Source organism: Dysidea avara, chromosome 12 (assembly GCF_963678975.1).
Source record: "Dysidea avara chromosome 12, odDysAvar1.4, whole genome shotgun sequence".
Classification (NCBI taxonomy): Eukaryota; Metazoa; Porifera; class Demospongiae; order Dictyoceratida; family Dysideidae; genus Dysidea; species Dysidea avara.
In genome coordinates, this window is record NC_089283.1 from 4,982,486 (window position 1) to 5,010,097 (window position 27,612).

The 27,612-nt window shown below is 38.5% G+C and overlaps 4 protein-coding genes across 5 annotated transcripts in view; 2 read left to right on the plus strand and 2 right to left on the minus strand.

Moving 5' to 3' along the window:
* LOC136241351 (phospholipase DDHD1-like) lies at positions 1–5,552 on the plus strand. The gene is made up of 14 exons (XM_066032542.1): positions 1–361; positions 729–853; positions 1,123–1,186; positions 1,242–1,373; positions 1,436–1,586; positions 1,658–1,770; positions 1,818–1,924; positions 3,448–3,601; positions 3,652–3,724; positions 4,023–4,086; positions 4,144–4,302; positions 4,686–4,934; positions 4,991–5,024; positions 5,283–5,552. The coding sequence occupies exons 1-14, from the start codon at positions 43–45 to the stop codon at positions 5,450–5,452; spliced, it is 1,914 nt and encodes a 637-aa protein (XP_065888614.1). The 5' UTR covers positions 1–42; the 3' UTR covers positions 5,453–5,552.
* Positions 5,460–8,970, minus strand: LOC136241353 (dynein regulatory complex subunit 5-like). Its single transcript, XM_066032544.1, has 12 exons — positions 8,869–8,970; positions 8,767–8,822; positions 8,653–8,717; positions 8,299–8,377; positions 7,389–7,581; positions 7,211–7,320; positions 7,061–7,162; positions 6,815–7,008; positions 6,579–6,762; positions 5,993–6,110; positions 5,721–5,780; positions 5,460–5,664 (listed from the first exon to the last, which is right to left on the minus strand). Exons 1-12 carry the CDS (start codon positions 8,881–8,883, stop codon positions 5,479–5,481), a joined length of 1,362 nt encoding a protein of 453 aa, XP_065888616.1. The 5' UTR covers positions 8,884–8,970; the 3' UTR covers positions 5,460–5,478.
* On the minus strand, positions 8,918–12,046 carry LOC136241352 (WD and tetratricopeptide repeats protein 1-like). Its single transcript, XM_066032543.1, has 8 exons — positions 11,770–12,046; positions 11,638–11,721; positions 11,538–11,584; positions 11,363–11,474; positions 11,126–11,313; positions 10,103–10,807; positions 9,554–9,765; positions 8,918–9,504 (listed from the first exon to the last, which is right to left on the minus strand). Exons 1-8 carry the CDS (start codon positions 11,815–11,817, stop codon positions 8,987–8,989), a joined length of 1,914 nt encoding a protein of 637 aa, XP_065888615.1. The 5' UTR covers positions 11,818–12,046; the 3' UTR covers positions 8,918–8,986.
* Positions 11,847–27,612, plus strand: part of LOC136241349 (kalirin-like) — a 24,913-nt gene continuing 9,147 nt past the window's right edge. Inside the window, exons 1-17 of one of the 2 annotated variants that reach the window (XM_066032538.1) lie at positions 11,847–12,008; positions 13,143–13,217; positions 13,266–13,377; positions 13,433–13,523; positions 15,197–15,418; positions 19,957–20,355; positions 20,406–20,528; positions 20,754–20,945; positions 21,571–21,816; positions 22,100–22,216; positions 22,500–22,622; positions 22,678–22,869; positions 24,687–25,019; positions 25,334–25,687; positions 26,499–26,618; positions 26,726–26,917; positions 26,967–27,410. In XM_066032538.1, the coding sequence (XP_065888610.1) occupies positions 11,873–12,008; positions 13,143–13,217; positions 13,266–13,377; positions 13,433–13,523; positions 15,197–15,418; positions 19,957–20,355; positions 20,406–20,528; positions 20,754–20,945; positions 21,571–21,816; positions 22,100–22,216; positions 22,500–22,622; positions 22,678–22,869; positions 24,687–25,019; positions 25,334–25,687; positions 26,499–26,618; positions 26,726–26,917; positions 26,967–27,410 (3,471 nt within the window). In that variant the 5' untranslated portion in view covers positions 11,847–11,872. Of the gene's footprint in view, positions 12,009–12,208; positions 12,392–13,142; positions 13,218–13,265; positions 13,378–13,432; positions 13,524–15,196; positions 15,419–19,956; positions 20,356–20,405; positions 20,529–20,753; positions 20,946–21,570; positions 21,817–22,099; positions 22,217–22,499; positions 22,623–22,677; positions 22,870–24,686; positions 25,020–25,333; positions 25,688–26,498; positions 26,619–26,725; positions 26,918–26,966; positions 27,411–27,612 lie in introns of those variants that run through there. The other variant, XM_066032539.1, reaches the window with a different exon arrangement.

The window sequence follows — 27,612 nt, forward strand, 5'->3', positions numbered from 1 at the left end:
AGCCATGGTGATTTACTAAATCGAATACCACAATCAATACTAATGGACGAACCCCAGAGCAGTCTAAAGCCAGCCAGGCCTCCGCCGCCCCAGCGGCCTCCACAGCCGACCATGAGTGCCGGTCAGATTCCAGTTGAGATACTGCCACTACAACCGCACGAAATTCGTTGGTTTTACAAGGAACCGGGACGTTTCTGGGTTCCCTTTAACGGCTATGATTCGTTAATGCTAGAGGAACGATATCAGACGCTACGCATTGGACATCAGGACTTCTTTAGTAAATCAGTATTAACTCCAGTGAGAGGGGAACTGTATGATGCTAACGTACTGGAGAGAAATGGAATCTCTGTATATTGGAAAGGTATGTGACCTTAATAAGGTACATTAATTGGAACCAACCTTATGGGCTCATTAGAAAACCCTCATTAGTACAAATATTTTAGTTCCAATGTGTCTGGCTATCCATAGATCCAGAACCTAGTTTCTGGGGGTACTTATAGGTGTTCCTACCTGAGATTGCACTAATCTGTGGACAGGGATTACAAAGACATAGGGACAGGGTTACAAAGACATAGGACAGGGATTATAAAGACACAGTACAGGGTTACAATGACGTAGGACAGGGATTACAAAGACATAGGACAGAGTTACAAAGGCATACTAACATGGCTGCATAATCAGATAGCATGAAATGGTAAAATTCATCACGTGACTATCACATGGTTTAGGAAGCACTATAAAGTTATTGAGAGGAGAATGGTTTGAAGTGATATCAGACAAATGGTACCCAATTGAAGAAGATGAAGCACAACAAATTGAAGCAGGTCACTGCTCCACAGCTTGGAGACTAAAGGTATGAAGCTGTCAAGTACATCTGTTCAGTGTAACATCATGAAATCCATTTGTGGCTTCTTGTTCACGTCTCTTTCTGTGCTTTGAAAATGTGTGCCTTATCTGTCAATGGTTGTCATGGTGATCATATGGATGTCCTGTGATTGGTTAAAAGATTTTGTCAGGCTGTCAGAATAGGAATCCATAATCTGTTTAGTTATGACTGAGAAATTTATGGATTCATTGTTTGATGTTGCTTGAATACTATTTCTGTTTGTGCTTTGTTTGTAGTACAACAAGGATGTTGGATTGGACATGCAAATATCTGGTAGCCCTTCACTGGCTATGCGCAATGGTATGTATACATGAGCGTTACCCCTTTAGCAATATAACATCTTTTTTTTTGCCAGTTGCACGTCACAAAATTACTGTGAGTAAGCATGAGGTCGTGTGGTTCAACGACATGGATGTTCGATGGTTTAAAACCTCTGACTACTCATCTAAAGTTATGAACTTCGTAGGCAGAAAATTAATGGGAAAAGGCAAGCATACAAATGCCTCGTGTATTTAATGGCATATTGTCCGTGATTTTGTTCTATTATAGATGAGACATATGGCTCAAAACATTTGAGAAGAGGTTACTGGGATATTTGTAGACAGACTGATTGTTTACCACCCATCAAACATGTTGTGTTTGTGATCCATGGGATTGGACAGTGTATGGAAGGTGCTGATATCTGTAAAAGTACTAACGAGTAAGTGTGTGTCACCTTGACCCCCTATGGGAGGGGAGTAATATGACAATGTGTGTATGTAACATATGTAGATTACGAGACACTTGTGAGAAGGTGGCACAGAGGCAGTTTAGCGACCAGTGGAAACAAGGACGTGTGGAGTGTATTCCAGTGGAGTGGCGTACTGGGCTACATTTAGACAATGGTACACTCTTCTCCTTAGATTTGTATCTTATTGTAGTTGTTTGATAGGTATGGTGGACAGTCTTACTTTACCGAATGTCCGAACCCTCAGAAATATTTTAAATACTTCTGTACTAGACGTGATGTATTATCTTAGTCCTACCTATGGTCCCGAGGTGTGTATTGTATGTGTTTGTCTATTGTCTGTATGTGTGTTTGTCTCTGTGTGCGTGTGTGTGTATTATGTGTGCATGTGCATGTGTGTATATGTATTGTATGTGTATGCACATGTGTGTAGCTGTACGTATGGTTATGTATGAGTGTCATGTGTATTGTCCATGTTTGCTTAAATGAGTTTTACAAGATATAACTATGACATACACTTAATAAATGCTTCTACCAACAAATGTTACTCTACACATTATCAACATCATTATCTCATTTCATCACATTATTGTGTGATCATAGCTATTACACTGTCAACCTCATCATTCTAACATGTTATATAATTCACCAGCTATTGGCTGCCTTTTGTTATCAATTGCAAATGTGTGGAGCCAGTCAGTCTATGGTGTGTACCTAATTATGTTCTGAGAAATGCTTTTAGGGTGATATGCTTTTAAGAATAGTTCATAATATATATACTGAGGAGAGTTAGAAGGGTGTATCATGAAGTTATGATGTAATCACAATGACAAGATGTTGTGGTTTGTGGCATACATGTACAAGCAGCTGTAAAAGAATCATTAGCATTGTCAGGACACCAGTACTCTAGCAAGAAATGCCTTTGCAGTTGTCAAAACCAAGCGTGTACCTCAGCGAGAAACTCTGAGAGCTCGAACTAGTTTGGTTGCTAAAGATGTTAGGCTTGTGTTCAAGCAATGTTATGTTCAGTTAATGACATCATTAATTATGCAGAGAGAAATGGGCAAACTCAGAAATGTTATATCATAACTTCACGATGCACCCTTCCACAAGAGTGGGATACTCTCCTCAGTATATGACATTATAAACTATTACATTTGTGTATGGTACCGCTCAAATGTAACGTCATCTCGTGAGTGTGTGAACGATGGAAAAACTTGCTAATTAAATGGTGTGACACCCGTTTTGCTTGTGAGTAATCATCCCGTTTCATTTGGAATGAATACTTGCAAGCGAGGTGACCTTTTAATTAGTTTTTTTTTTTAATTGCTTGCACTCTTGCGAGATAAAGTTGCATTTGAGCAGTACTGTATAATTGATATAGTCCTATTTGTGTACATATTATCATGCCCAGAAATCAGTGATGTTGAAAATTTGCCACTAATCCTTTTATCCAGTACCTAAAAATGCTGCCCAGAATTGTTCAGACACATCTATAGCAAGAATAACTCCCATATGAACTCGTGTATATATATATACTACACACTACATATGCTTCACTGTGTGTACATTACCCCCATTGCTTCACTATATCAGAAAAAGAAATGCTAGCAATCTACTTAGTTTACTTTCAAGTGGAGTTTTTATGGGTCAGCACAGGCGGCAGGACCAGTAACCTGCAGGAAGCTGTCCCATGTCTGACAAGTGAAGGTGTGGGTACCCGAAGTCCCACCTGGACCTTCACTTATTGTATGAGACATGGACAGTTGGCATTTAGCATGTACACACACACAATACACAATATAATGTACATTCAATGATTTCAATGCACTAGATTCTTGATGGCCTGGCAACAAAGATTAACCATCAGTACAAACTGTTCATGGATCGTCAGCCAGAATATATTGATAATGGAGGTGTGTTCTCAATCGCTGCTCATTCATTGGGCAGTGTCATCATTTATGATATCCTATCACTGCACAAAACTGGTGGGTGTGGCTACAGTCTTTTGCTCTTTAGCTACATGTCTTTGCAACAGATGTCTGTGATGCACCACTTGAGGATGAAGGACGGCATCAGTTACTACAAGAACTTCAAGAAGCTAAAACTCGGTAGGCAAGTATTAGTGAATGTTCTATTAGAGTATTTGAGTGCACACACTGCAGTATGCAATCAGCACTATAACTGGAACAGAATATATTAATGGCCATGCAGTTTGTGTTAACACTTACTTAAAATGTCCTTTGTAGTCTAAGGGTATTTGGCTAGTTAGATTATAGATTGTTTAACCACAAGCCACATTCCTTGTAGTTGCAGTACAACACTTCTTCATCCCACATACATGTTACCTTTGATGGTTTTGATTGCCCTACAAATTGTGTGTCATATATGGCATGTGTAACCTTATAGTGTGCTTGAATTGGAGGCTGCACTAAGTAAAAGGAGTTTTGTGCCTAACAAACTTTCATTTCAGGTGAGTACAAAGTTGTTATTATTTGTGTGTTGTTATTTTGATGGCGTTATGATGTAGCTAGAGCATTTGTTTATTCTGGGGTCCCCCCTGGGGATGTTTCTTGCACTGCGTGATGTTGAAGAGCACGTTTATCGTCATCACAAATCTGCTCAGTCACTGTTACCTGCATCTATCTGCAAACGTATCTATAATGTTCATCATCCATCAGATCCTATAGTAAGTGTGTGTGTTTGGTGAATACTGAAACCTTATGATAGGGCCATGCACCTATATTATTATGCAGCCAAAATTATAGCCTAAATTATAAGGTGGTCTGATTAATAAGATCTTGAGGCACGCTTGGGACCTACTTGACATGGTCACTATAATGAGGTGGTCTTAATAATACAATCTTGCAGTACACATTAGCCGTGTTTGTGAGACCTACATGACATGGTCACGCTATAATTTTAGGCACCACAGAATCTGTATGCTAATTCAGCGCATATAGTATTTGCCAGATCACCAGCCTTTAAAATCATTGCACTATACACTAAAATTGTAGCACAGAAAATACAGACTTGTGCACCTGCAAGCCCCACCTACTTATTTCTTTGCAGGCATATAGACTAGAGCCACTAGTTAACAGTGCCTATGAGAAAGTTAAACCAGTTAAGATAGACCGGTGTAATGCTGGGCCCAGTGACACTGCCCATGAACTGGCTTGTGGTCCTCGTAAAGAAGCAGAAATGGAACCACCTCAGAAGAAGGGAGGATGGCTGAGTTACCTTCCCTCCTTGGCTAAAGGGTCAATTGCTGTTTCAGAAACTGTAGTAAATGCTTCTGCTGTCAACAGCATGGATAAGAAGGTTTGTACACAAATTAAATAAGTTTTTTTTTCATTGTGCCAATTTTTTTCCATTAGATGTTAAAGGATGACAGTACTCTTCTGCCCAAAGGTGTGTTATATTTTGTGGGATTTAAATTTAGCACCCTTCTCTTAAAGCTGTGTTAATTGTGTTGACATAAATTTTTGTGGGATACAGTGAAATGGTCACTGTATATTTAAATTTAAAATTTTAGATGGCTTGTATCAGTATGTAACTTGTAATTAAATTGGGCCTGTGTTTAAGCCATAGCAGGAAATTTTAGTCCAATTAAGGCAAGAGGGAATTTGCTGAACAATTTGCTTGACTTATATTTGTGGTATTTCACAGACAAACTTTATGAGAGGTTGGATTACCAGTTACAAGAAGGGACAATCTCAAGCAGTTATTTCAACTCATTCACAGCACACACATCATACTGGAGTGACACAGATGTGGCCATGTTCATGTTACTACAATTCTACTCCTATCAACCATCAGCCCCACCAATGGGACCGTGATATATACTGTTGTTTATTAATCATTTTTATGATCGCTTATTTATTGCAGCTGTTTTTAAAGCATCATTATTATTCTTGACCGCATCGTTATTATTCTTGATTACTTGATTGATGTAGTATTCATTTTCTTGACTGATATCGGTCAACCTCAGATCAAGTTGTAACATTGTCTTGTTTTCTTCCATGCCTTCTTGAAGTGCCCGCCCACCTGCCTGTGTTCACATGACCATCATGTGATCATGATACATGGATCACATGATCACCTTACCTCTCCTATTTTGTTACAGCTCAATATCAACCCAGTGAGTGTAGTGTTGAGAATCAGCATCTAATGGAGATATAATAGGTTGAAGCTGACCTATCAATGTAAATAAAATGTATGGACAAATATTTGAGGCACAAACAATTACCATTGTAAATTTTTGTAAAAATTTATGAAGGGTTCAGTGTACTTAAATTATTGAGCTCACTGCTTCCAAGGATGTAGCAATAACCATGAAACATTTTTTCAAGCCATACATACATAGATATTTCACTCACCTCTGATAGAACAGCAGCAGTAGATTCAGTGATGTCATTAGAGGCAAGGTTGAGGGTGTAAAGTGTCTTGTTCTTGATCATGTTCTTAATGATAGCTTGACCACCCTCATCTCCCAACCTGTAGTGGAACAACAGGCATTTGGGGTTAGCATGACTCGTAATTCTGACAGTATTGAATATCATATATAGTGTGTGAAACACTGCATAGCTGTGTTACCCTGCAATGAGACGTGTTGTTGTTCATGTGAAACCCATAATTATGACAATGACTAGCTAGCTTACAACATATAGTGGAACCTTCGTGAAAATAGAAATTTTATATGTTGAATTTGAGAGTGATTTCAGCAGCTTATCAAAAACTATTATAATAAATGCTTGACTGTTGTAGTAGGGTAACAGATTAGGATATTGTGATCTTAGTTTCTGGAAACTACAGACCCTGTCTCTACAACAGGCCTTAGTTGTAATTTCAATTAAATTGTGTTATTTCATAAGCAACCTCAGAAATTTATGTAGAAAGGCTAGAAGTATGTACAGACATTTAGTGAACCTTTAAACTGTAGATGCTCTCAGTTCACAAATTTACCTGTTAAGACGCAGGTTCAGACACACCAGGTGAGTATTGTTAGCTAGTGCATGTCCAATAGCTATACCACCTTGTCCACCAATACAGTTATTACTGACGTCAAGTGTATGTAGGTTACTGTGTCCATTGAGTAGCTTACTAAGGGCACGCCCTGCTCCATCACCGAGTTTGTTGTGTGATAATTCTGCAATAGTAAAATGGGTGGAGCACAGTTAAGTACATACAGCCACACCCACCTAATTCCTTCAGAACAGGATGATCAAGTAAGTATGAAATTAGCTGGCGGGCTTGATCATCGGAAACTTGACTGTGATGTAATCTTAGTGTCTGCAAGCATTTGCTACTCTTGACTGCCTGACACAAATTCTTACAATCTGTAGGTGTAAATTGGAATAGCATCCATTCAAAATTCATTCCACAGTTTTTGACCCTGCATATAGAATTGTTTAGCATCTGCAGGACAGATGGGAGTGGCTGGTTACCTGTAGCAAACACACAGCTCTTCCAAGTTAGACATATGCTTGGTCAAATACTGTATGTCTAAATGATCCTTTACTTTGTGTGTTGCCGATAATTCACTGAGACTAATAACAAAATACTGTAATGGCAAAGATCAGGTGACACTCACTGACCTTTCAGTGTCTTCCTCCTCAGCTGTCCCACCCATTCGGTCGTTAGGCAATAACTGTTTAATGTCAAGACGTTTCACGAAAGGATTACACAAATCCAGCAAGGCCAGTATCTGAAAAAAAACAAAAAAACAAGACCATTATACCCATGCCATGCTCATCATTTAATAGCCCCACCCACTTCTTTCATGCTGTCACCATGCATGCTGCTAGATAAATCTGGTGGTACAAATTTCTCCAGTGTATCCTCCAAGTGTCGTTCAAAATACATTCTCTTCCAACAGTTGTCATAGCAGCTGACATCACAAAGATCCCACCGCGTTTTACAACATCTCTCCCAGAAGGTCTCCTCCTCTATCAGTGGACCTGTAATACTACCAAACACATTAAGATGTCTGTGGTGCCCAAGACTTCACTTTAGTACATGCCAAGTGTATTAAGCAGCATACTTGTGTGCCAGCCAGTTAACACATAATGGACTAAATGTTAAATCTGTAGAGTTGTAGAAAACAGTGCATACACAGCCACACAGTACTGTGGAAACGTTGGCAGAAAATTTTACTCACGATAAAACCAGAGGGGTTGCCCTATTCAAAAAATATACCATGCATGTTACATGCAATATGAATTGGCTATAACATGCATGATGTCGATCTATTGTACATACAATGGAATTCGAACCTTGTTACATGAACTTGCATATTGCTTGTAATATAAAGGTAATGTTCAGTGCTGTTGTCAAAAGAGAAAGCATGCATGGTGTATGAATGTTACATGCACAGCTGTTGCTATGGCTGCTATAGTTGAGCGATGACATGTGACAAAATCAGAATTGGGTATACGAAATACCTGAAACACTCTAATAAAGCAGTCAATTTTTTTTTATAATACAACAGTCAAGCAAAGGTATTTAAACTGCTGAAATTCTAATTTCCTGGGGGAGCTCCTAGGTTGGCAGATTATAAATTTATAGTGTAAGCACACTAAGGCATGCTCCTACATATGTGTGTCACACACTAAGGTATGCCTTCTCTGCAAAATAATATCACCTAGTTACAGTGTTATACAGGACATGTCACACCATTATTTACCTGATGGGTGTCTTGGTGGGTAGGATGGACAAGAGAAGTGTTTGATGTTTTGGCAGTAGTTCCTTTAATACTGGCCTTTCTGTAGTAGGTGATAACAATAGTAGTAACTTCAACTCTCCTTTGTAGCTACCCCCCATTAAACATAACAATTACATGACATGTACAGTAATATCCTCTAGTCATGAGATGATTTGGCCGATGCTTGGACTCCCTTATAGCTTGTCAAATTCATTTATGGCTGTAGTATTATTAACTCTTGGCTGTATTATAGCAAAAATTTCTTCTAGCACTGCATGGTGCAAATTACCACAATGATCTACGGTTTATGTTTCAACACTATCTACATCAACTCACCATTAAATGATCGTACAAGGTGTTGGATACATAGTTCCGTGAGAGGCGACACTGTTTCTAAGTTCCTACACAGCACAAAAAACATCACGAAGACACGCACTGAAGTAACATTACCATTCTGGATCCTCAGCTATTATACGCCTCATCTTACGAGGATCCATTTTCATGTTCTAAGTAATGAAATAGAACTGAACGTGCAGAAACTAGCTCGCTAACCTTGGACGACTCCATTGTTCTAATTAACGCGTATTGTTACTTCGGTTGCTATAGTTACACATCATAGCGATAATCAAAATTCTGTGCACCACTATACATTAAATACAAAATACAAATTTCATGCTTGTCTGCAGTTAGACGCGTTTGCTCTGTCATCATCTCCTGATGACAAATTGGAAGGATCAAATGCAATACGGTATCCCAGACTGAGAAACATCATTTCCAAGGGGTCTGCGTGCATACGTCGTTGATTCTGCTTACAAACAGTCTCCCAGTCAGTGTCTTTGACTAAACGTTGACGAACAAAGTCCCTTGGCTTGGGCTCCCACAGTCGTACAACATTTTCAATTCCACTTGTTGCCAATATAGCTTGGTAGGGATGCCATTGAATACAATTGACAATTGAATCATCTCCATTAAGTATCATCACTAAATTTTGTGTGCCCTTTTCCCAAATGAAAATGTTTCCATCATCACTTCCAGCAGCAATGTAGTCACCATGGGCACCGAGAAAATTAGCTTCTTTAATGTCTGTGTGTGCATTACAGTGTCCGGTGAAACGTCGAATGAAGTCCGAGCTTGCACACTGTATCTGGACTGGATGTTGTTCTCCACTGGAATGACCATTCTTTGTAGCTAGAAAACAAACAATAAATAACTTAGTTGCATAGTAAACAATTAATACCTTGTTTTTCTATCTTTTCTTGCATGGCAGTGAAGTCTTTATCGTGGCTGCCAGGGTACATGGCTTGGTATATAGACATCATTTCACGTGCCTCCTCTAACCATCCCAGCTCATACAGACAATTAATTCTCCTGTATTGAGACTTCTTGTGAGTTGGGTCAAGACTCAAAGCTATCTCACAGTCAAGCAGAGCACAATACACATCTCCATCCCTACATCACACAAGTACATTGAAGAATTTCAGCATGTCACAGGAATAAAACTCTACACATGTGTTTATGTACAAATACAAGCACCAACACAACTTAGTAGTTGCAAGTGTAGACTCAAAGTGGAAAATGCTATAGTATGTATTGCATTAAAATCCTGACAATCAGGCACACCTGTCTATGGCCCCAATATATTATTATACTTGTTGAATTAGGAAACCCATCTGGATGAGGATGTTTGCAAGGTGTCCTGAATAGAGGGATGCCACTGTTATATCAACACAAGCCAACAATGAACACAGCAACACTTAGACTGTATACAAGTATATTAGGTACATACCACTTGCGACTCAAGTAGGAGGCCGCTCGGTTGGAGTAGAGCACGGCCATTGAGGAATCCATCTGGATGGCCTTACTATACAATCCTATTGCTGCATCATACTTGGTGGCCTTGTGATGGGTATTCCCCTCCTCTTTCAGCAGACCAGCCACCTCTGAGCTGCTTACTGTAGGACTATCGTACAAGTGACAATATGGTGTATGACTTGCTGCAGATGTAAAGTGATCATGTAGTTTCCGTGGTGTCAATGAGGCAATACATAACTGTCCATCACTATCTCTTCTATATCTAACTGGTTCAATCATTCTGACAATGTCGTAGAGGTATACATGCTCACTGGTCAAATTTACTAACAGTTCACTACCATCCGGACTAAACGAAACAAAAGTTGTGGCCAATTGTTGTGACACACCACGTCGTTTGATCCCACTCTTACAGACATGTCCTGGTGCAAAATGTGCAAGACATCCAGGGTCTTTGTCACTGGCTAATGATGTCGTAGATGGAGTTGTAAGATTCATCATCCGAGTGTCGTAAAGTCTTACATAAGGGTCAAGGCAGCCTACTGCTAATTGCTCCGATCTTACTGGGTTAACAGCAAGACATTTGCACTGTGAATGTTGACAAGATGATTTTAAGTTGATGAGAACATTACGGCATTCTTGCTGAGGCTGGCAACTGTGAGCCTCACGAAGATCATATTGTCTACAACAGAAACAAGACCACTAATAAGTTTATTACATGTAGCACACAAAGAAATGACTGTGACAAATATTAATATGGTGGCCTTATTAATGGCAACACCAACCATGCTGCTTTAATTAATGTTGTAACCCCCCCCCCCCCCCAAAAAAAAAAAAAATTGTTATATAGCTATAGTCTCTATATATTGCAAAGACAGATTGTTTCTGTAAACATTCCAAGTGATAACTAGCATATTGAATGGTGGCATTGTTACAAAATTAGTGATCTAATCATGGCCACAGGTGTTACATTTTTATCATCAACAAATTAAGGGATTACCTGATACAACCATCTTCTGCTGCACTCCAGCACAAGTAAGGATGTTGTGGTGACACTGCCAGACGTTTCACTCGGCTTGGAGAACATGCCCATACAGCTAATGTTTCAGTAGTATTAGCATCATGGTGACGCACTTCGTGATCTTCAGCACACGTGAGAACACTGGAATTACCAGAGGCTGGCAAAAACTAGATGGTAAAAAAGAATAGAAAGGTGTAAACTTTTAAATTTGTTTACTTTGACGGAAAAGATGTTTCCCGAGTGTCCAGTTTGTATTCTGGCAACACACTTCTTGGCCAGCGGGTCCCATAGAATCACATCAAGGTCGTCACTCCCAGAAGCGAGTAAACTATGAGTGGGTTTATATCACAATACAATGAAACGAGCAATGAAACACGCACAGTACACTCACGTGCCACATCTACTCCACTCCAAACAATTCACACACCCCTGGTGCCCCTAATTTAAGAAACACTCACACATAAAAAAAACAGTACACAATAGTAACACACCTCTAATTGACACTCGTACCCCAATCTTAGAACAAGTGACGAATGTCCGTGTAGAAGTCTTCGTATTAGAGAATGGTTGTTCGCCTACATTTACACACGCATTAAACATTATAAGAACAACGCATAACCAACTGTTAATTCTCTGTTAGCAATAATCGTATTGATTGTTGTGGCCGTCATTACTAAGAATCTAAACCCACAATCGATACGTACCAAAAAAGGATGTAATCATTGTATGAAAATGGCCACACCAGATGTCCCATTAGATGGTAGCCCGGTTGTACTACGCGGAAACGCGGGCCGGAAAATGAGCCGTCATTTATCGTTCAGAGATTCGGTGATGAGTATCAAAATAGATCGCACGGAGATAGGTGAGTGTTTGTGGAGATGGAGGGTGCGCCACGCCTGTGCACAACACGCGGGAAAGTGTACTTCAACTAACGAATGAGTTGGAATCATTTAACATGTTATTATTCATGTGGGAGACGTTCAATGGATATCGTTATGCATTTCTGGAGCGTCGCATTACGAGAGGTGTGTGGGTGTAGCTTCCAACCGCACGTGAGCCGTTTTAAGCATCTGCTAGAGATATTTGTTGTCACCTAAGCGAGTGAAATAGCGGTAGGAAATTAGGAGAGGTTCTAGCGAGCTGCCACAGTCGCAACAACGAAATTTTGCTTACTACTGCCAGAGGAAGCCTTTTAACAGTGTAATATTAGAAGTTGCATATATTTAATGTATTCTCAATACTCAGGTAAACGACAATGTGTGTTCTTTGCGTGTCCTTCATGTGTTTAATATTTGTAGTAATATATAAATGATGTTTGTCACATTAGCAAAGACAAATGATCGCCTACTACCTGTTAAATCACCTGTGAATTTTTGATTAAATAAATACTGCTCTTTTGTAACCATAGCTAGAACCAATGTTATACAAATGTTTATGTTGTAGTTTGTATAGGACATATGGCCATTATATTGTGATCATTTTAGTGATGTCACTGATTCCATGGTGATTTCTACTTGGTGGCTTTGTATCAGTGAATTTCTATTATAAGATTTCATCAGGTCTTTGTGCATGCTGTGAGGGTGGCATATAGGCCTATTGGGTGGGTTCTATTGTTTCAAAAAAAACTTAACAGTTAGTCAATTAAAGTTAGTTATGAAGTTAAACATTCACTTTAGTCTGGCTTCTTCATTTCCACGTGTTTGTCATAACTTGGGTCAAAACCTTTTAGGATAAACAAACCACACACATGTAGTGTTAAGGAAAGTGATAATATGAGTCATTTGGCATTAGTTTCAGGGCTAGATCACTGCATATATCCAGGATGGGGGCAACCATATGACACCATCTCATATTAGTTGTTTATGCTACACCACAACGTTGTGTGGGGGTAGTTAGTGTATATATCACCCATGAAAGTATAGCTATCATTAGTTGATTTTGAGTTGCTGGTTTTGGTAGGAGTAGATGGCTCTATGTGATGACTTTATCTTTACAGATGCTATACTTGGCAAGAAGTGGCATTTTCGAGAAGTTCAACAACTTATGGTCTCCCAACTGGCTACAATGCCAGGTAACTTCTGGTTTCCATGGTGATTTGTTGTTATTGTTTGTTGCTTAGGTGGTCGAGATAGGCAGGGTGGTGCAGTGGTTGTTATGGTAGCACAAGATGAGAAAGAGTTTAGTCCTCATGAGGTTGGAAAGGTGATGACGTATCTTAGCAACATCCCAGAGTAAGGATGGTCTTTAATTAGAGTGGCCTTAATTAGTAATTCAATCCAACCACAGGCCGGCCACAAGACAGTGTGGATTTACAATAGTAATAGATGCAAGAAAGTCTACTTGGCATGTTGCAAAAACAGCTATCAAATCTCTTCATGTAAGTCAAGTGTATGATTACGTGAATAGAAACGTATTGTTATTGAAGTTTAGCTACAGTGAATTTTACATTATAAATCCAATTGGGATGTAGTATTTTGTTATGTCATTCACACATTTCATAGAATTTATATTCATTGCACATCTTAAATCGCTTCCCTGCCTCTCTTATATATCCCACCTCAACTTGATTAATTTTTTAATTTTTTTTTACCAGCAAAAATCTCAGATACCGGGTTGGTAGGTTGGCATATAAATAATGGAAATGCATGGGTACAACATATCAGTAAGAGGACATCTTGGTTGCAGTCGTAGGGGAACAGGGTATTTGCATTGGAATAATATGAGGCTTGTATCCACTTTAAATCTTTTAATTTAAAAGGTGGATCAGTCAGGCCCTAATGAAGTTGACATGGCTTTATTTAAGGGTTGCCTTGAATAACTTTTGTGCCTGGATACACAATGTTTCACAATAAATAGGGCATTCTTTCTGTGTTCCTGACATGATAGGACCATCTTTGTTGGTAGAGAAGTATCTTCATAATAACACTGGACTAGTGTCCTAATTATCAAGGTTTCCACATTTTAGGTTGTATTGTGAGGGATTCTGTGTACCTTGTGATGGGAAAACATTCTAATTTTGAAGTGTCTAGTTTCACCATATGATAACAAATTGGTACAATAATGTAAATGCCATATTCTAGACCTGACATACAAAGATTTTTGTAATAAGGTCTTAAAATGGCTTGAATTGATGCTAAAATGAACCCTACCAATGCAATATATGCCACCTTTTCCCAAGATTTTTCAGAAATATTTTTCGAGAGGAGAATAGTCCCCTCCCCCTTGAATTACCTATAATGAATACCAAGTTGTTAAAGTTATCTAGTGTACTTGTTTGCAGTGAAGCCTCAGCTGTACCAAAAAATTAGATGAGGTGGCCTTTTTGCCGAGTATGTATGCCTTAGCTTTATTTGTAACTTGGTAAAGATGGCCATAGAGGTGTCTGCTATAGGTGAAGTTGTACTATATGAACATATGTATGTAGCTACTTGTAATGTGTGCAGAATTATGTAACATCCAAGCATCAATGGGATACAGTATGCTGCTGTTATTTAATATTGTAACTTTCACTGTGTGTTTACAATGAATCATTACTGGTCACTGTTTGTTTCCTGATCTTTTGAGATTTGATGTATAAACAAATTACATGTGTTTACGTCTGTATCATGTATAGGTAATTTCCAAGTCTAAACTCATGAGTTTCATAAACATATTGTTGTGTAATGACTGCCCTGAAACCTGTTAATATGGACAAAAACTGTCACTCCCCATGATATCTCTTTAGTGTATACATACCTAATCTGACTGGGACGATCAGCACACATTGAGATTATCAGAACATTTGATTTGTCACAATTATTATATAAATTATTGTTTATATTCATGGTAGTAGATGCAATGTTATATTATTTTATTTAGTCTTTTTTTTTTTAATATGTCTTTTACAGTGTCACATATACTGAGGCACAAAAGCGATGTGTGCGTGCGTGTGTGTGTGTGTGTGTGTGTGTGTGTGTGTGTGTGTGTGTGTGTGTGCTCTTTTACATTCATAAGTGCGTTCACTTATTCATTGTGTACACCCTGTACTGTTGTTACTGTCTAATCTTATAGCACACATTTTCTGAACACATTACTCAACTACTATTGCTGAAGCCGAATAAGTTCTGGGAGCGACGTCGTGCTGGCATGGGCAACCGGAGCCGGTACACATTTGCTATCCATATGTTGGACAATTGTAAAGATCTGTTACACTACCTCGGTGCATCACAACTACCTGTGGAACTGGAGGGAAGTTTACCGTACAACCATGATGACTGGATTGCAGCACAAGAGGTGAGCAGAATGTAATGTATTTACGTACCATTTAGGTTGTATTTACCTTTAAATTTATGTACTGTGAAATTACATGTACACATGTACGGTAGTATCACAATTCTGTGGGGTTGGTTGGTTGTTTGTGTGTGTATATGTGTATAAACCATGGATACTGTGTACAAAATGTAAACTAACATGTATAAAAACTAAATGTACCTACAATTCATAACTATATGTGATAAAGTGTTGACAGTAGTCCTTGTTGTGCTTTTCCAATTACCTAAATAATGGCCGGGGGATACCATTTCCAGTCCTTATTAAGAGTTGTGTACTGATGATGAAACTTCACTCCCATATGGGTAGAAACTGATTGGATGCAATGAACATCATTGGATTAATGATAAACCAATGAGAGTGTGTAAACATACCATACTAAGGGAGACTTTGGTAGAGAGCAAAGTAATAACACTGATGCAAAGTCTGCACCTGTGTAATTACAGTAATTGCTGATGGTTGTAATGAAAATGCCCATAGTGTGATGATTACCCTAAAAGAATTCTGTCTGGTGGGCTGTACTGTGAGATGTTTCCTTCATATGAAAGTGGGTGTGAATACTTTCAAAAAGTTTTGTAAGAGTTTCTGTCTGAAGGATTCTCTCCAATGCTGTACCAGGAAATAACATGCAGTAGCTCATTGTGTAATTGTACAATATACAATGTACAACTGGGCTCATTGTCAAAGGAGCAATTTTTTCATACAGTATATAGGCATGATTGTGTGAATAAAATAATGTTTTATTCAACTTGGTGCCTTTCCATTTAAGATGATCATATGGTGTTATTGTACTGCTAGTGAATGTGGAGTGAATGAGTTTCTAGGGATCAATTTCATGGACTTTATTGTTGTAGAATACTGTCTTCTTTTGTAGCGTATGAAATTTAAGACTCACTCAAAAGTATGTACATATGTCATTGATTACATGTACATCAATTTGAATACACTATGGAAAATGGAAGTGGTCTTATCAGTGAGGTGTCCTGATGTCAGGGGTACACTAGTACAGATGGGACCATGTTTTATTATCAAGATCCCCACATTTCGTAATATTTGTAGTTCGCACAACTTCTGAATTTCTTTTTATTTTCTCAGCATTATCAGCATAGTCCAAGGAATGGTTTACCAAATTTTCAGTCAATTATGGTGAGTAGTTTTGGAATTACAGTGCTAGAAAGTAGGAAAAGCAAAGAAATTGATTTGTACAGTGACTATGCTAAAAGTAAACTACAGGTGCTTATATTAGCAGCCATAACTTCCATTTGGATTAGTCTACAAAGTTGGAATTTGGCTTACAGTGTTCACCATGGATTGGCAGATCAGCCAAGGTATAGTTTTAGCCCTGCAGTCACTTGCGCATAGGCATATGAAGGCGATTTTATTGAAAAAAACAGCAATGATTTTGTTTACGTCTACCACATCGTAAACAAACGTACATGACACGCAAACAATTGAAGCTACAGAAATGGAACAAAGGTTTTTGAACTCCCCATGAGTAGGCGAATAAGATGGTATATAGGTTTAATCGATTTAACACTTCTTTTCCTGAGTAATGGCTCGATTAAAACTTACATAAAATTTTCTTTGTAACACAGTCACGTAATTTCACCAATTTTTTTTAAAGTTTTGTTTTTCTCAGTGCGCATTTTCTCAATACGCATGCTTGTGTGGGTTTTCGCTGAGACGGTCACATTTTAAGCTTGAGGGGCTGCACTTTAATAGTATTATAATACAATGCCCAGTAGCCATGCATTCCTATTCGCTGCTAATTCTCAATAACAATTCCCTATTGTGTACCTCATGACTAGTGATGCATACAGCCACTCTCCTAATATAGTCTGCCCTGCTTCCCCTTCACCTAAAGAAGTAATAACAAGGTTGTATCATGATTATGGAATGGACTGTTTGTCTGCAGCAACAGTTGTTTGCCCATATAGAAAACTTTTCCTGCCATAAAGAAGGAATCGGATGGACCATACATGTTGTGGTTTGGTCACTTCATTAGTTGCTGGGTAACTAATGGTTGAGGTTGTGCTGGTATGACATATACTGCCCTCAGTCTTACTGGCTGTCTCTGAAGGATGGACTGTTTTGAATGTGATAAACACTGGTCACTTGTCAACTAATTTTGAAATGTGGTGAATGAGGAGTTTAAATGATAACATGTTAAATTATGATTAAACACTTTGATTTTTACTGCGATAATATAATAATTTGGGAGATTCAATTTTTTTGGAATTTTTATAATGACTTTGCCTACCACAAAATGTTGTCCTGGTTGCTAAACTGTAAATTAAGAAGCAGTACTTGGTAATAATGAATGCGCTTGACAATTATACTGCGTGGAATCCTCATGTTTGGTTGTGTTACACTCGGCTTTAAATGACATTTCTGTAGTAGTGCCTTTTTGGCGACAATATCTACAATTTACTCTTTGTGTTTCATCACCACACGGACGATAGTGTTTGCATATGGTGTGTTTGTGTTTTAATGTACTATACTTTGCTGTAGCAATATTTGTCTGTCCTCCCACCCTTTCTACAATTGTTACTCAATTTTAGAATGGAATTACAGGTAGGGTCTCTGATGATCACTACAGAAAGCCAAATAATTCCTTGTAAGGCTTTAGCATCTTTTCAGTGATTGTGAAGTTCTTGCAATATGTGATTTCAAGCATATATATTAAATGGCTACTGTGTTTCATTGAACCCTCAGACGACCTGTGGTGAATAACCATTACCCAAATAGCAATAGCATGTGTCAGCTGTCAGAGCTGAGTGGTGAAGGGTACTCTGTGATGTACATATGTTCTTGTGCTTGAAATTTTTAGGAATCCCAAATCTCAGTACTGGACTCCTATGGAATTATTTCGTCTATCTAATTTTGTGTCCTAGTTGGGTGGCGGATATTCCATAGTTCTTACCTGTGGCTGGGACATGCCCCTAGAAACCATTCTGTTGAAAAAACATTGTTAGGATTTGTGTGTATATGGCTGTCCATTCTGAAAAATCCCTCGTTTCATTTTTGTGTGCTTTAATGTTTAAAAAAAAACTTGAAGTGCATGCACAAGGTATTTCTTCCTGGTAATGTACAGGCAGTGATATTCCACACATACACTAACCACTATCTTGAAATCTTCTTATACTTGTAGTTTAAAGTGTACCGTTGTACAAGTATTCCATCGATTTCCATGCATACAGTTTAGGTTGCAAGTTTTATCACATATGATTATGTGGTTCATTACAATCACAAATCCTTGTGTAGGTAATTGAACGTATTCATTCTTCACATTATGCCATACCTACTCCTCCCTATTGGAGGAGTGTTAGCTGGACATGATTGAGCTGTGTGTTGTGTTTGTGTGGGGGACTATTAGTCCCACATACATTTCATTCAAATTTGCCACACATTCCTGCATACACACACACACACATACACACACACGCACACACACACACTCACACGCACACACGCACACACATACACACACACTTCTAGCTCAAACACACACACACACTTCTAGCTAAGCCATATCTACGTAGTAGTATATGTACCAAGAAGGGAATTACTGGCCTCTGAACTCCATCAACACATGGCATGGGAAAGTGGTTTTGTCTTAATTGTGTATACACATTCACACCAAATAATAGGATATGTTTGTGCTGTATGTAGTGTTATGTACACAGTACCAAGTTACAGCTGTAGTTGTGGAAAGGTTTAGACTGGACCAATTACAATTGTGGATTTAGAAAAGCAATTAAGCCCTGGGGACCCACTATCAATTGTTTCAGCTTGGAAAGTACATAGATATTAACTTTTAACAAGCATTGTCATGTTGCATAGCATATGAACTCTTGTTGTTGTGCAGGTGTAGTATATAGCTAATGAGTAATGAATCATATTATGTCAACTTATCCCGAGGACATTTAATTTGAACCATTAATCTGTTGGTTAGTGCTCGGTGTAATTTTCCTAAATGAAATATGATTATTCTAAAATAGTTCTATCTTAATAGCACCTCTACAACAAGACAATACACTGTTAAAATTTTGGGGGATTGTTGTTTTGTACTCCTCTAAATATTGCAGTTTTTTTTTTGTTCTCATAAACACCTTGGTGGATAATGTAGGTATACCCAGCGGTAGTAACAGTATACGCTACTTGTTCTCTAACAAGTTTTATCACTTGTCCAACCAAATTCCACCTTCATTGAACCATATTACTGCATGCAAAACCCGTTCGTAATGTGTATTGCATATTACACTGTACCTGAGTACAAAAAATATTATATACATGTTGCTTGAATGCAGAGGTCTGGATCCCTGGCTTAGGGTATTTGCCTACATTATAAGTTGTACAAGTCACCACCTAGTCTTTTTCTGTATTCAACATACAGTGGTTTTAGTATCAAGTATCTGACTTCCTGCAATACAGGCTAACCATTGTACAGGTCCCTGATGGGATGGTTATTAATAGTCTTGTAATCATTTGTACATGTGCAGGTACTGGAGAAGACAGAAGCAGAGCTACTGGCTCTATTAACAGAATATGAACAACTTCAGGAAATCATGGAACATTACAACCTACCTGGGAACTTATCTACTGCTAAAGATGCACTACAATTACATACAGAACATGCTAAACTAATAGAAGAGCAACGACTTGCACAACTTGTTAAACGCTGTCAAGATGTGATCAAAAGATTACGACAACCTGCATTACATCCGTATGCCTTTTCACCATCTAAACATCCTGATTTTAAGGCATGTATGTTACGCTTGGAATCTCACATGGGTCAACTATATTCTACTTGTGGACTATTGACAACACTATGGCGACGCAAGGATGAAGATTTACAAGCATGTTTGCAGCTACGACAACTGGAATGGGAACACGGATCAGTAAGGGTGGTCGGTTACCATAATAATAATGTTCAAATTTGTTCTTTTAGCATTTAAAATGGCTAGAAGAAGAGGGCAAGTGGTTTCTACGGAAACAAATGGATATTGGTAACTCATATGAGACGGCTATAGAATATCTACACCAATGGAAAGAGTTCAGTGGAAAAGTTAACGTGAGTGGATCTTTGTCCCTACTGTAATGAGCCCGAGATCAATATCTTGTGTTGGGATAATGTAATGCTTAAATTTTCCTGGTTGGTAAACTTTCCTGGTAGGTAAATTTTCCTGGGAGCTGTTTGTCAAACTTTCTTGATAAGAGTCATGTCGCCTGCTTCCTTCCTCCTTTTCTGTGAAGTTTTTTGAAAGACAAATCATTTGTTATATGATTTTTTCTGTAGTTGGTTGGTCAACAGATTTGTGCTACCTTGGTGGTGGGGGAGGAATTGCAATCAGCCACTCATTATGCTTCAGAACATATCAAAGGATTGATGGCTGAACTGAGTAACCAATGGGAGAACTTCTGTCAGCTGTTGCAAGAGAGAGTGGGGCTCCTTGAGCTCTCTGTAAACTTCCATGAAAAGCTGCAATTGGTAAGTGGGTGTGGTATATGCTTACAGTGTACAGCAATGCATCTGTACTAAACTGAATTGGTCTGGCAGCTTCGCACTATGGAGTAAGGGTCTGGTGACTATAGTATGGTACTCGTGTGATTATCACTATAGTGGTAGAGCCAATCAAATCACAGTACCTAGTTTAAATAAGTACTTGTGACATAATCCGTGTAGTTTGCATCCTGAATAACACAATAACCATGGTGATAAAATTCTAAATAGTTGACACTCTTTGAGCGAGACTCTGAGGTACACCCAGCGTAATGACTTTTGTTTTAGAAGTATGAAGTTCATGTTTTCTTTGCCAGTCTGAACAGGTAGTATATTATGTCATGCGCAATTTGAAACCATGTTTGCTTTCCAGTTGCACAAGTACTGTATACGGTAACCAGACCCTTACTCTATGCAAAGGGGTGAGCAATGCCTGAATGGTGTACCATTTGGAAGTACTTTTAAGACCTTAAAATTGTGAATTTGTACAGTGAAATGTGGACGCTTAAATATTCAAACAGTGATTTAAGTTTTTGAGTAAAAGTAATTGGCAAAAATGCATTGTGTTTACTGGATGCTTTGAATGAGAAATATTTTATCCTGTGTGTTTCAGAAATTTTTACGGAAGCTGAAATCATGGTTGGATGAATGTAAAGCAGTGGAGTTGTCAGACAGTGTTGAAGACAGTGAGGAACTGATTGATGGTCATGACTCACTGAAGGAGACCTACCAGTTGGCGTACAGTATTGCCATGAATGATGGACAACAATTGAGGGAGGGGCTCATGCATAACATGAGCACTACAACAGGGGGAACCCCCACCCACTCCAGCCTCAGTGCTCACCTACAACGAGTACAGGTATCCTGTAGCACTAGTCTCCTGTACATTTCTGTAATAGAATATACAACCACTGCACATTCAGATGCACAGAGGGTAGCAAAAACACTAGTACTAGATTTGTTTTCCGACAGTTTATCATGTTAGCATATCCTAAAGTGTACCAGGAATATGTTGACACGAAACACATGCAGCCAATAAAGAACGTTATTGGTTTAATATACTCTAATACAGCATACACTTACTCACTGTACATAATACTCTAATTGAACAGTCAGACTATTTGATATCGCTGTCCCCCTAGGGTATGATTGACAGTACTACTGATCAGTTACATCATCTTAATAAGGAGTGGACTAGGAGATCACATGAGCTCCACTGTCAATTAAACTTGTGTAGATTTAGGAAAGAATCAGAACAGGTAACTAACCATGTGTGATTGTTGTGTTTGCGGGGGAACCCCCTTCATTATGGGAAGTCTACTTATTTGCAGAGATATTTTTACTTTAAAGGTCTTATGTGTGCACATATTACAAATGGGGACTGTGGACAAGTGTTCTAATTATGTGTGTTTGTTAGTGAGGTACTTGGGGATCTGAATGTTAGTATGAATAGAATCTGTTTTTATCAAGGTGTCCATTATGGGGTCTCCACTGTATTAGTTTTTACTACTATTATCACACCACTGTGTTGACGTCTTATAGGTGCTTTTATGGATAAGTCAACAAGGTAATAAGTTTTTAGTAGAGACAAACTCTATTGGCTCAAATGCTGAAGAAGCTAATCAAATCCTAATGCAGTTTGATAAATTTGAAGAAGGAGCTGCGGTAAGTGGTAGTGGTTATTATGATGATGTCACACCAACCCCACCCACTCCTACAGGAGATCTACAACACATGCACACAGCTGCTGTCGTGGGCACAACAGATGGAAGAGAGTGGCACATGCTGGCCTGATCAGATCAACCAGGAGGCCATACGACTAGAAGGTGCTGTTCAGGAGTTTGTGTCTCGGCTGGAACAATGTAGAGAGACTATGGTGGTTGCTATTGACTACCATAACAAAACTAAGAAGGTGAGCATTAATCTGTAGTGAGGTAGTTTATCACCCCATTATGTTACTTCAATTTTGGGAAGGTACTGTATTTAACAGGTGGCTGTTTTATTCTATTGCAGTCTGTTCTTCAGTATCACCCCTATTGTGGCCACTGTAGGATAAATACCTGCTTACTCTCTATTTACAAGACTGTATGCATCAATGAATGTGTAGTTAAGTGTGCTATAGTAAACAGTAAGTAATCATCATTTATATCAAAGAACTCAACATGTGTTCACTTTCCAATGGCTTTGTATTGTGGCAGCTGTTATTATGGTTAACAGCATGTTTCATACATTTTCCAGCTACAGTAAATTGGCCCAATACATACATATGTGTGGGAGGCTGTTGTGCTAGCTTGTACTTGATAAGGTTAGTGGTTAAGAGCTTCACTGCACTACTAAATAAATTAGCAGGTGTTTTGACATATTACCAGAGTGCACTTTCAGGCACGCAACTACAGCTGTGGGTGCACGCCTGGTTTAGTGAAATTGTTTTTCGAAGAACGTGTGTGTGTGTTTGTATGTTTGTGTTTGTCTTTCTGCACTCATGTGAACAAAATAACTATAAGCAGTCTGTATGTGAGAAATGAAGACTACACAGGTATGTAAACTTTCGCTTTGAGGCATTTTATTTATGCCAGCTTCAAAAATGGGTAAAGCGAGTTCATGAAGACGTTATAAATGCCTTTCACAGACATAAAACAACTGAAACACCTGGCTTTGTAGGCTACCAAAAATAACGAACTACTTCGAGGAAAAAGGGTGTGTGTCCATACTTACGCGAATGGAAATGAAGGGCAGCCTTGAGACTTTCTCTATACAATTCATGTGAGAAAACACGATAAACATATTATAAAGCAGTTGAGAATATACTTCTGTACGTAACTTTTGGTTTAAAATGATTTGTTCTAGTTACGCTTTCTTAGCAGTGCATAGCAACGTAATCAAATTATTCATGAATATGCTATATTACAGTATTTTCAAATCTAATTATCTAGCTGAATTAAAGTAATAACATACATGGTTGATTAATTGCCTATTTAGCTAGAATGGGATAATATTAATTGCATAGGTGCCTTGTCTTTAGAAGTAGCAAAACATGAACTTGTTTTTGTATTGCATTCTATAAACAATTATGCTGTGCTGTTTAACAGCTTATGGATTAATTCTCCGCAGCTAGTAAATTATTAATAAATCCACCTATGAGCCGCAAACTTCTTTGTACATCAAATATGCATACAATAAATCAAGAAAGATTGTCGTCAAAATTTTTTCACAACTGGCTGTATCGACAAAAATTAAAGCGATGAATTAATAATTTTTGCATACAAATAATTAGCTATGACGCTATGGTAAACAAATGGCCACTGCTCCAGCTACTCATCCTTTACATGTGCTCCCACGCCTGCCAGCAACGACAGTGGATATGCTGCACTAAAGTAACGAGTTGGAAATAACTTGCAAAATATTAACGTATATAGTTATTCTGTCAACTTTTTCAGCGATTATGAAAGTGATGAAAACATGTTGCGTCAAAATTTAAATGCACGAAAATTTTGAACTCCACAATTTTCCTGATTAACAGTACAAGTGTTTGCTCAAATACATTATACACATAAAGTGCTCTAATACAACAGTCACTATATGGTATAGTAGTGGTTCAAGCTTAAGTACTTTACATGAAGGAACATACTGAGTTGTAAAACTTGTGAGTGACGCATTTATGAGCAACATGTGTATTGGCTTCTGAATAACGCACTTAGTACGATGATTGCTATTGTTTATCTTCTGCAGACGCACCAAGGATGGGAGGGGCTGCAACAACGTCTATTAGGTGAACAGTATGAAGATGGAGTAGATGGCAGCCGGGAACAACTACACCAACTAAAACTACGTTGGAACAGTGACTGTCAAGGAGCCACACAAATGTTCTCCAAAGCGTCAGAGTTGACCGATAGGTTGAACATGGACGTTGGTGTGGATTATCAGCTAGCTTATCAGCAAGTGGAGAATGTTGTGAGGAGTCTACAAGAGGAGCAGCAGAAGGCACAGAGGGTGTGGAAGTGGAGACAGTCTTGTTTAGAGGCGTGGCTCAGCATGCACCAGTATGCTGCAGATGTTGCAATGGTAAGCTAATCAATGTACTGTATGTGATGAGTATTTGCATGCTAATTGGACATGTGGGCAAACATTTCAAACTTTTAGTAACTCATAACTTCTCATTCCATTGTGCCATAACCATGCAATTTTCAGCCTTTGTTAAACTGTCCTTGTAAAAGTTGTAGAATGGAAATATCCATTTATAAATGCTGATATATGAACTGATATGTGAGTGGATGTGGTTTGTGCCAACGTGTCCAGTTTTTTTTTACATATCCAGTAGCGTATTACATGTATGTGATGCACACTGTATGCTACCAACTGCTGTACAATTTTTGTAGCATTTAGATCGCAGCAGTAGTTGGCTGGAACAAGTGGTATCCACTAATATGGACGCTATTCAAAGTTTAGTTGATGCTCAAATGAAGTTGGACAGCTTTTCCCGACAGACTAAGGAGATACAGGCTGCCCATGATAAGCTAGTGACGAGCAGCCAGGAAGTGTTAGCTAAACTAGAACAGTTTGGGCTCCTTACCACTGCCGTGTACGGCCATACAAGTACACAAGATCATGTGACCCAGCTGGTTCAAGAACTAGGGGCACTTCTAGTTGAGGTGAAGTCACATGGAGAAATTATGGAAAAACAACTGAAGGACTGTCTGGAGTTTTATCATTTCCGCCAACAAGTTGAAGAGGTCAGCACTGCTATGGATGTTTGTTCTGAGTAATAAATAAAACAGTGATGAAACATATTCAAAGTCTCTGCGTTTAAGACAAAATAGGAAAATATCTGAACACCAATGTACCATTTTACCTCCACCATAGTGAATTTGTAACCAAACTTCACTATGCAGAGCTCTGTTCAATTACTGAAATAGTGCATGTGTTTACTGTGGCATATGTTGTTGGGTTACTTGAATTGCAAAGCAATATTTAATTTTTGCAGAAGCAGCTGGTAATGTATCTATGTATTGTAGGAGTACCCAGGCAGTAATAGTGCTCAGCGGTATTGAAATTTGAATACATGGTATTAGTAACAGGAAAATACAGTATTGTGGTATATTGATGTATAGTTAGCTTGTTATTATAACTTTTGCATCATTTCTTGGGCCTAGTGTAAAGTGGTATGCATCCCAAAAACCAGAAAATATAGTTCAGTACAAGAAGTAGGCATGTGTGGTAACGTAACAACCTCAAGTTTTTAAACCAACAACAAATCAGGTAATTAAACACCAAAGGTTGGGTTAAAAGCAATCCTATACTGGTATTCTGATATATCGGTTATCAAAGGCTGTCACGATATGATAACCGGTTATGTTAATTTATCACAATAAACGGTATTACTGGTATATTGCCAAGCACTATTCAGTAACTGACAACAAGATTATTGATGACTGCTTGCTGTTAGGTATTTCCAGCTGAATATCCTTTGCATACACAACCTGTATTTGTAAATGGAAAATTGTTGCATTAAAGCTGTATATGCCTATTCAATCCTACATGTAGTGTTCCATTAGTATTGGCCAGTGTGCTAGTAGTATTGAGCCAGTCTATGCTGTTGGTCACTCCATGTCAACTGCTGAACGACTGAATGACTTAACACTGAGATCATCGGAACAGATGAAGGTACAGTACGCACACACACACACACACACACACACACACACATACACACACACACACACACACACACACATCCATTCATGTGTATCTAATGCTCAAATGTTATACAGGCTGTAAATGAGGCCCTAGATGTGTACGAAGGACAGTTGAAAGAATTTGTAGCTAAGCAACACTTCAGACATGACCAGATGCAGTCAGCATTCACTGCTGCAAAAACAAAATGGGTGGAAACTAACGACCGTATGAACATTAAACTGCGTCTGCTGAATTTAACCATCGTGTTTTATGGAAATGCAAAAACGGTACGCTGTTTATTTTATTATCAGTGTTGTACTGAGGGTACGGTTTTAGGTGGATTCTAAACTGGATAACGCTCAGAGAGTTTTTGGTTCCAAGGATGCACCAAGTACTATTGAAGCTTGTGATCATTTACTAGCAGAAAATGGACAATTGCTAGAAGAAGTCAAGCAAACTTGTAAAGAACTGGAAAAAGAAGGACAGTCATTGTGCAATCAACTACTGCCCTGGTTAAAAACTGGTACTCAAAAGGCTACAATGATGGAGGATGTAGCAGCTTATTGTACGCCACCATTGAGACGCGATGGGAAAATTCGTAACTCCATTGATCATCTTGATGTAGCAGGCGGTAAAGAGTTGACATCATACGATCATACCAATCAGGCTCTAATGAGGAACAGACTACGTGAGGCTCACTGCAAGGAACTATTTTCTAACCAGCAACAGTATGTGAGACAGATTGCAATGAGGATAAAATATGAAAATGAAGTTCATGAGGTGAGTCTGCGTATTAGTATTTTGTTGTCCACCATTGTGGTACTTTTGCTATGTGAAAAGTTTCCATAAACTAATTCTAGCTCCTACAGTTTGTGTGCTCAACAAAGTAACCAGCAGACATTCCATATTACCAGCTGTTGATGTTTGCCCTATACAACTGCTTGTTCACCTAATTATTTCAGGGATTCTTTAGTTCAAAATT

Coding starts and splice junctions, on each gene's coding strand:
- LOC136241351 (XM_066032542.1), top strand. CDS start 43: ATGGACGAACCCCAGAGCAGTCTAAAGCCAGCCAGGCCTCCGCCGCCC. Junction 854..1,122: donor CCACAGCTTGGAGACTAAAG/GTATGAAGCTGT, acceptor CTTTGTTTGTAG/TACAACAAGGATGTTGGATT. Junction 1,925..3,447: donor GTCCTACCTATGGTCCCGAG/GTGTGTATTGTA, acceptor TCAATGCACTAG/ATTCTTGATGGCCTGGCAAC.
- LOC136241353 (XM_066032544.1), bottom strand. Junction 7,582..8,298: donor CCCACCAAGACACCCATCAG/GTAAATAATGGT, acceptor TGTGTTTGGTAG/TATTACAGGTCCACTGATAG. Junction 7,163..7,210: donor GAGGAGGAAGACACTGAAAG/GTCAGTGAGTGT, acceptor TTTTGTTATTAG/TCTCAGTGAATTATCGGCAA.
- LOC136241352 (XM_066032543.1), bottom strand. CDS start 11,817: ATGACGGCCACAACAATCAATACGATTATTGCTAACAGAGAATTAACA. Junction 11,585..11,637: donor GGTACGAGTGTCAATTAGAG/GTGTGTTACTAT, acceptor TTCTTAAATTAG/GGGCACCAGGGGTGTGTGAA. Junction 10,808..11,125: donor GCAGAAGATGGTTGTATCAG/GTAATCCCTTAA, acceptor TTTCTGTTGTAG/ACAATATGATCTTCGTGAGG.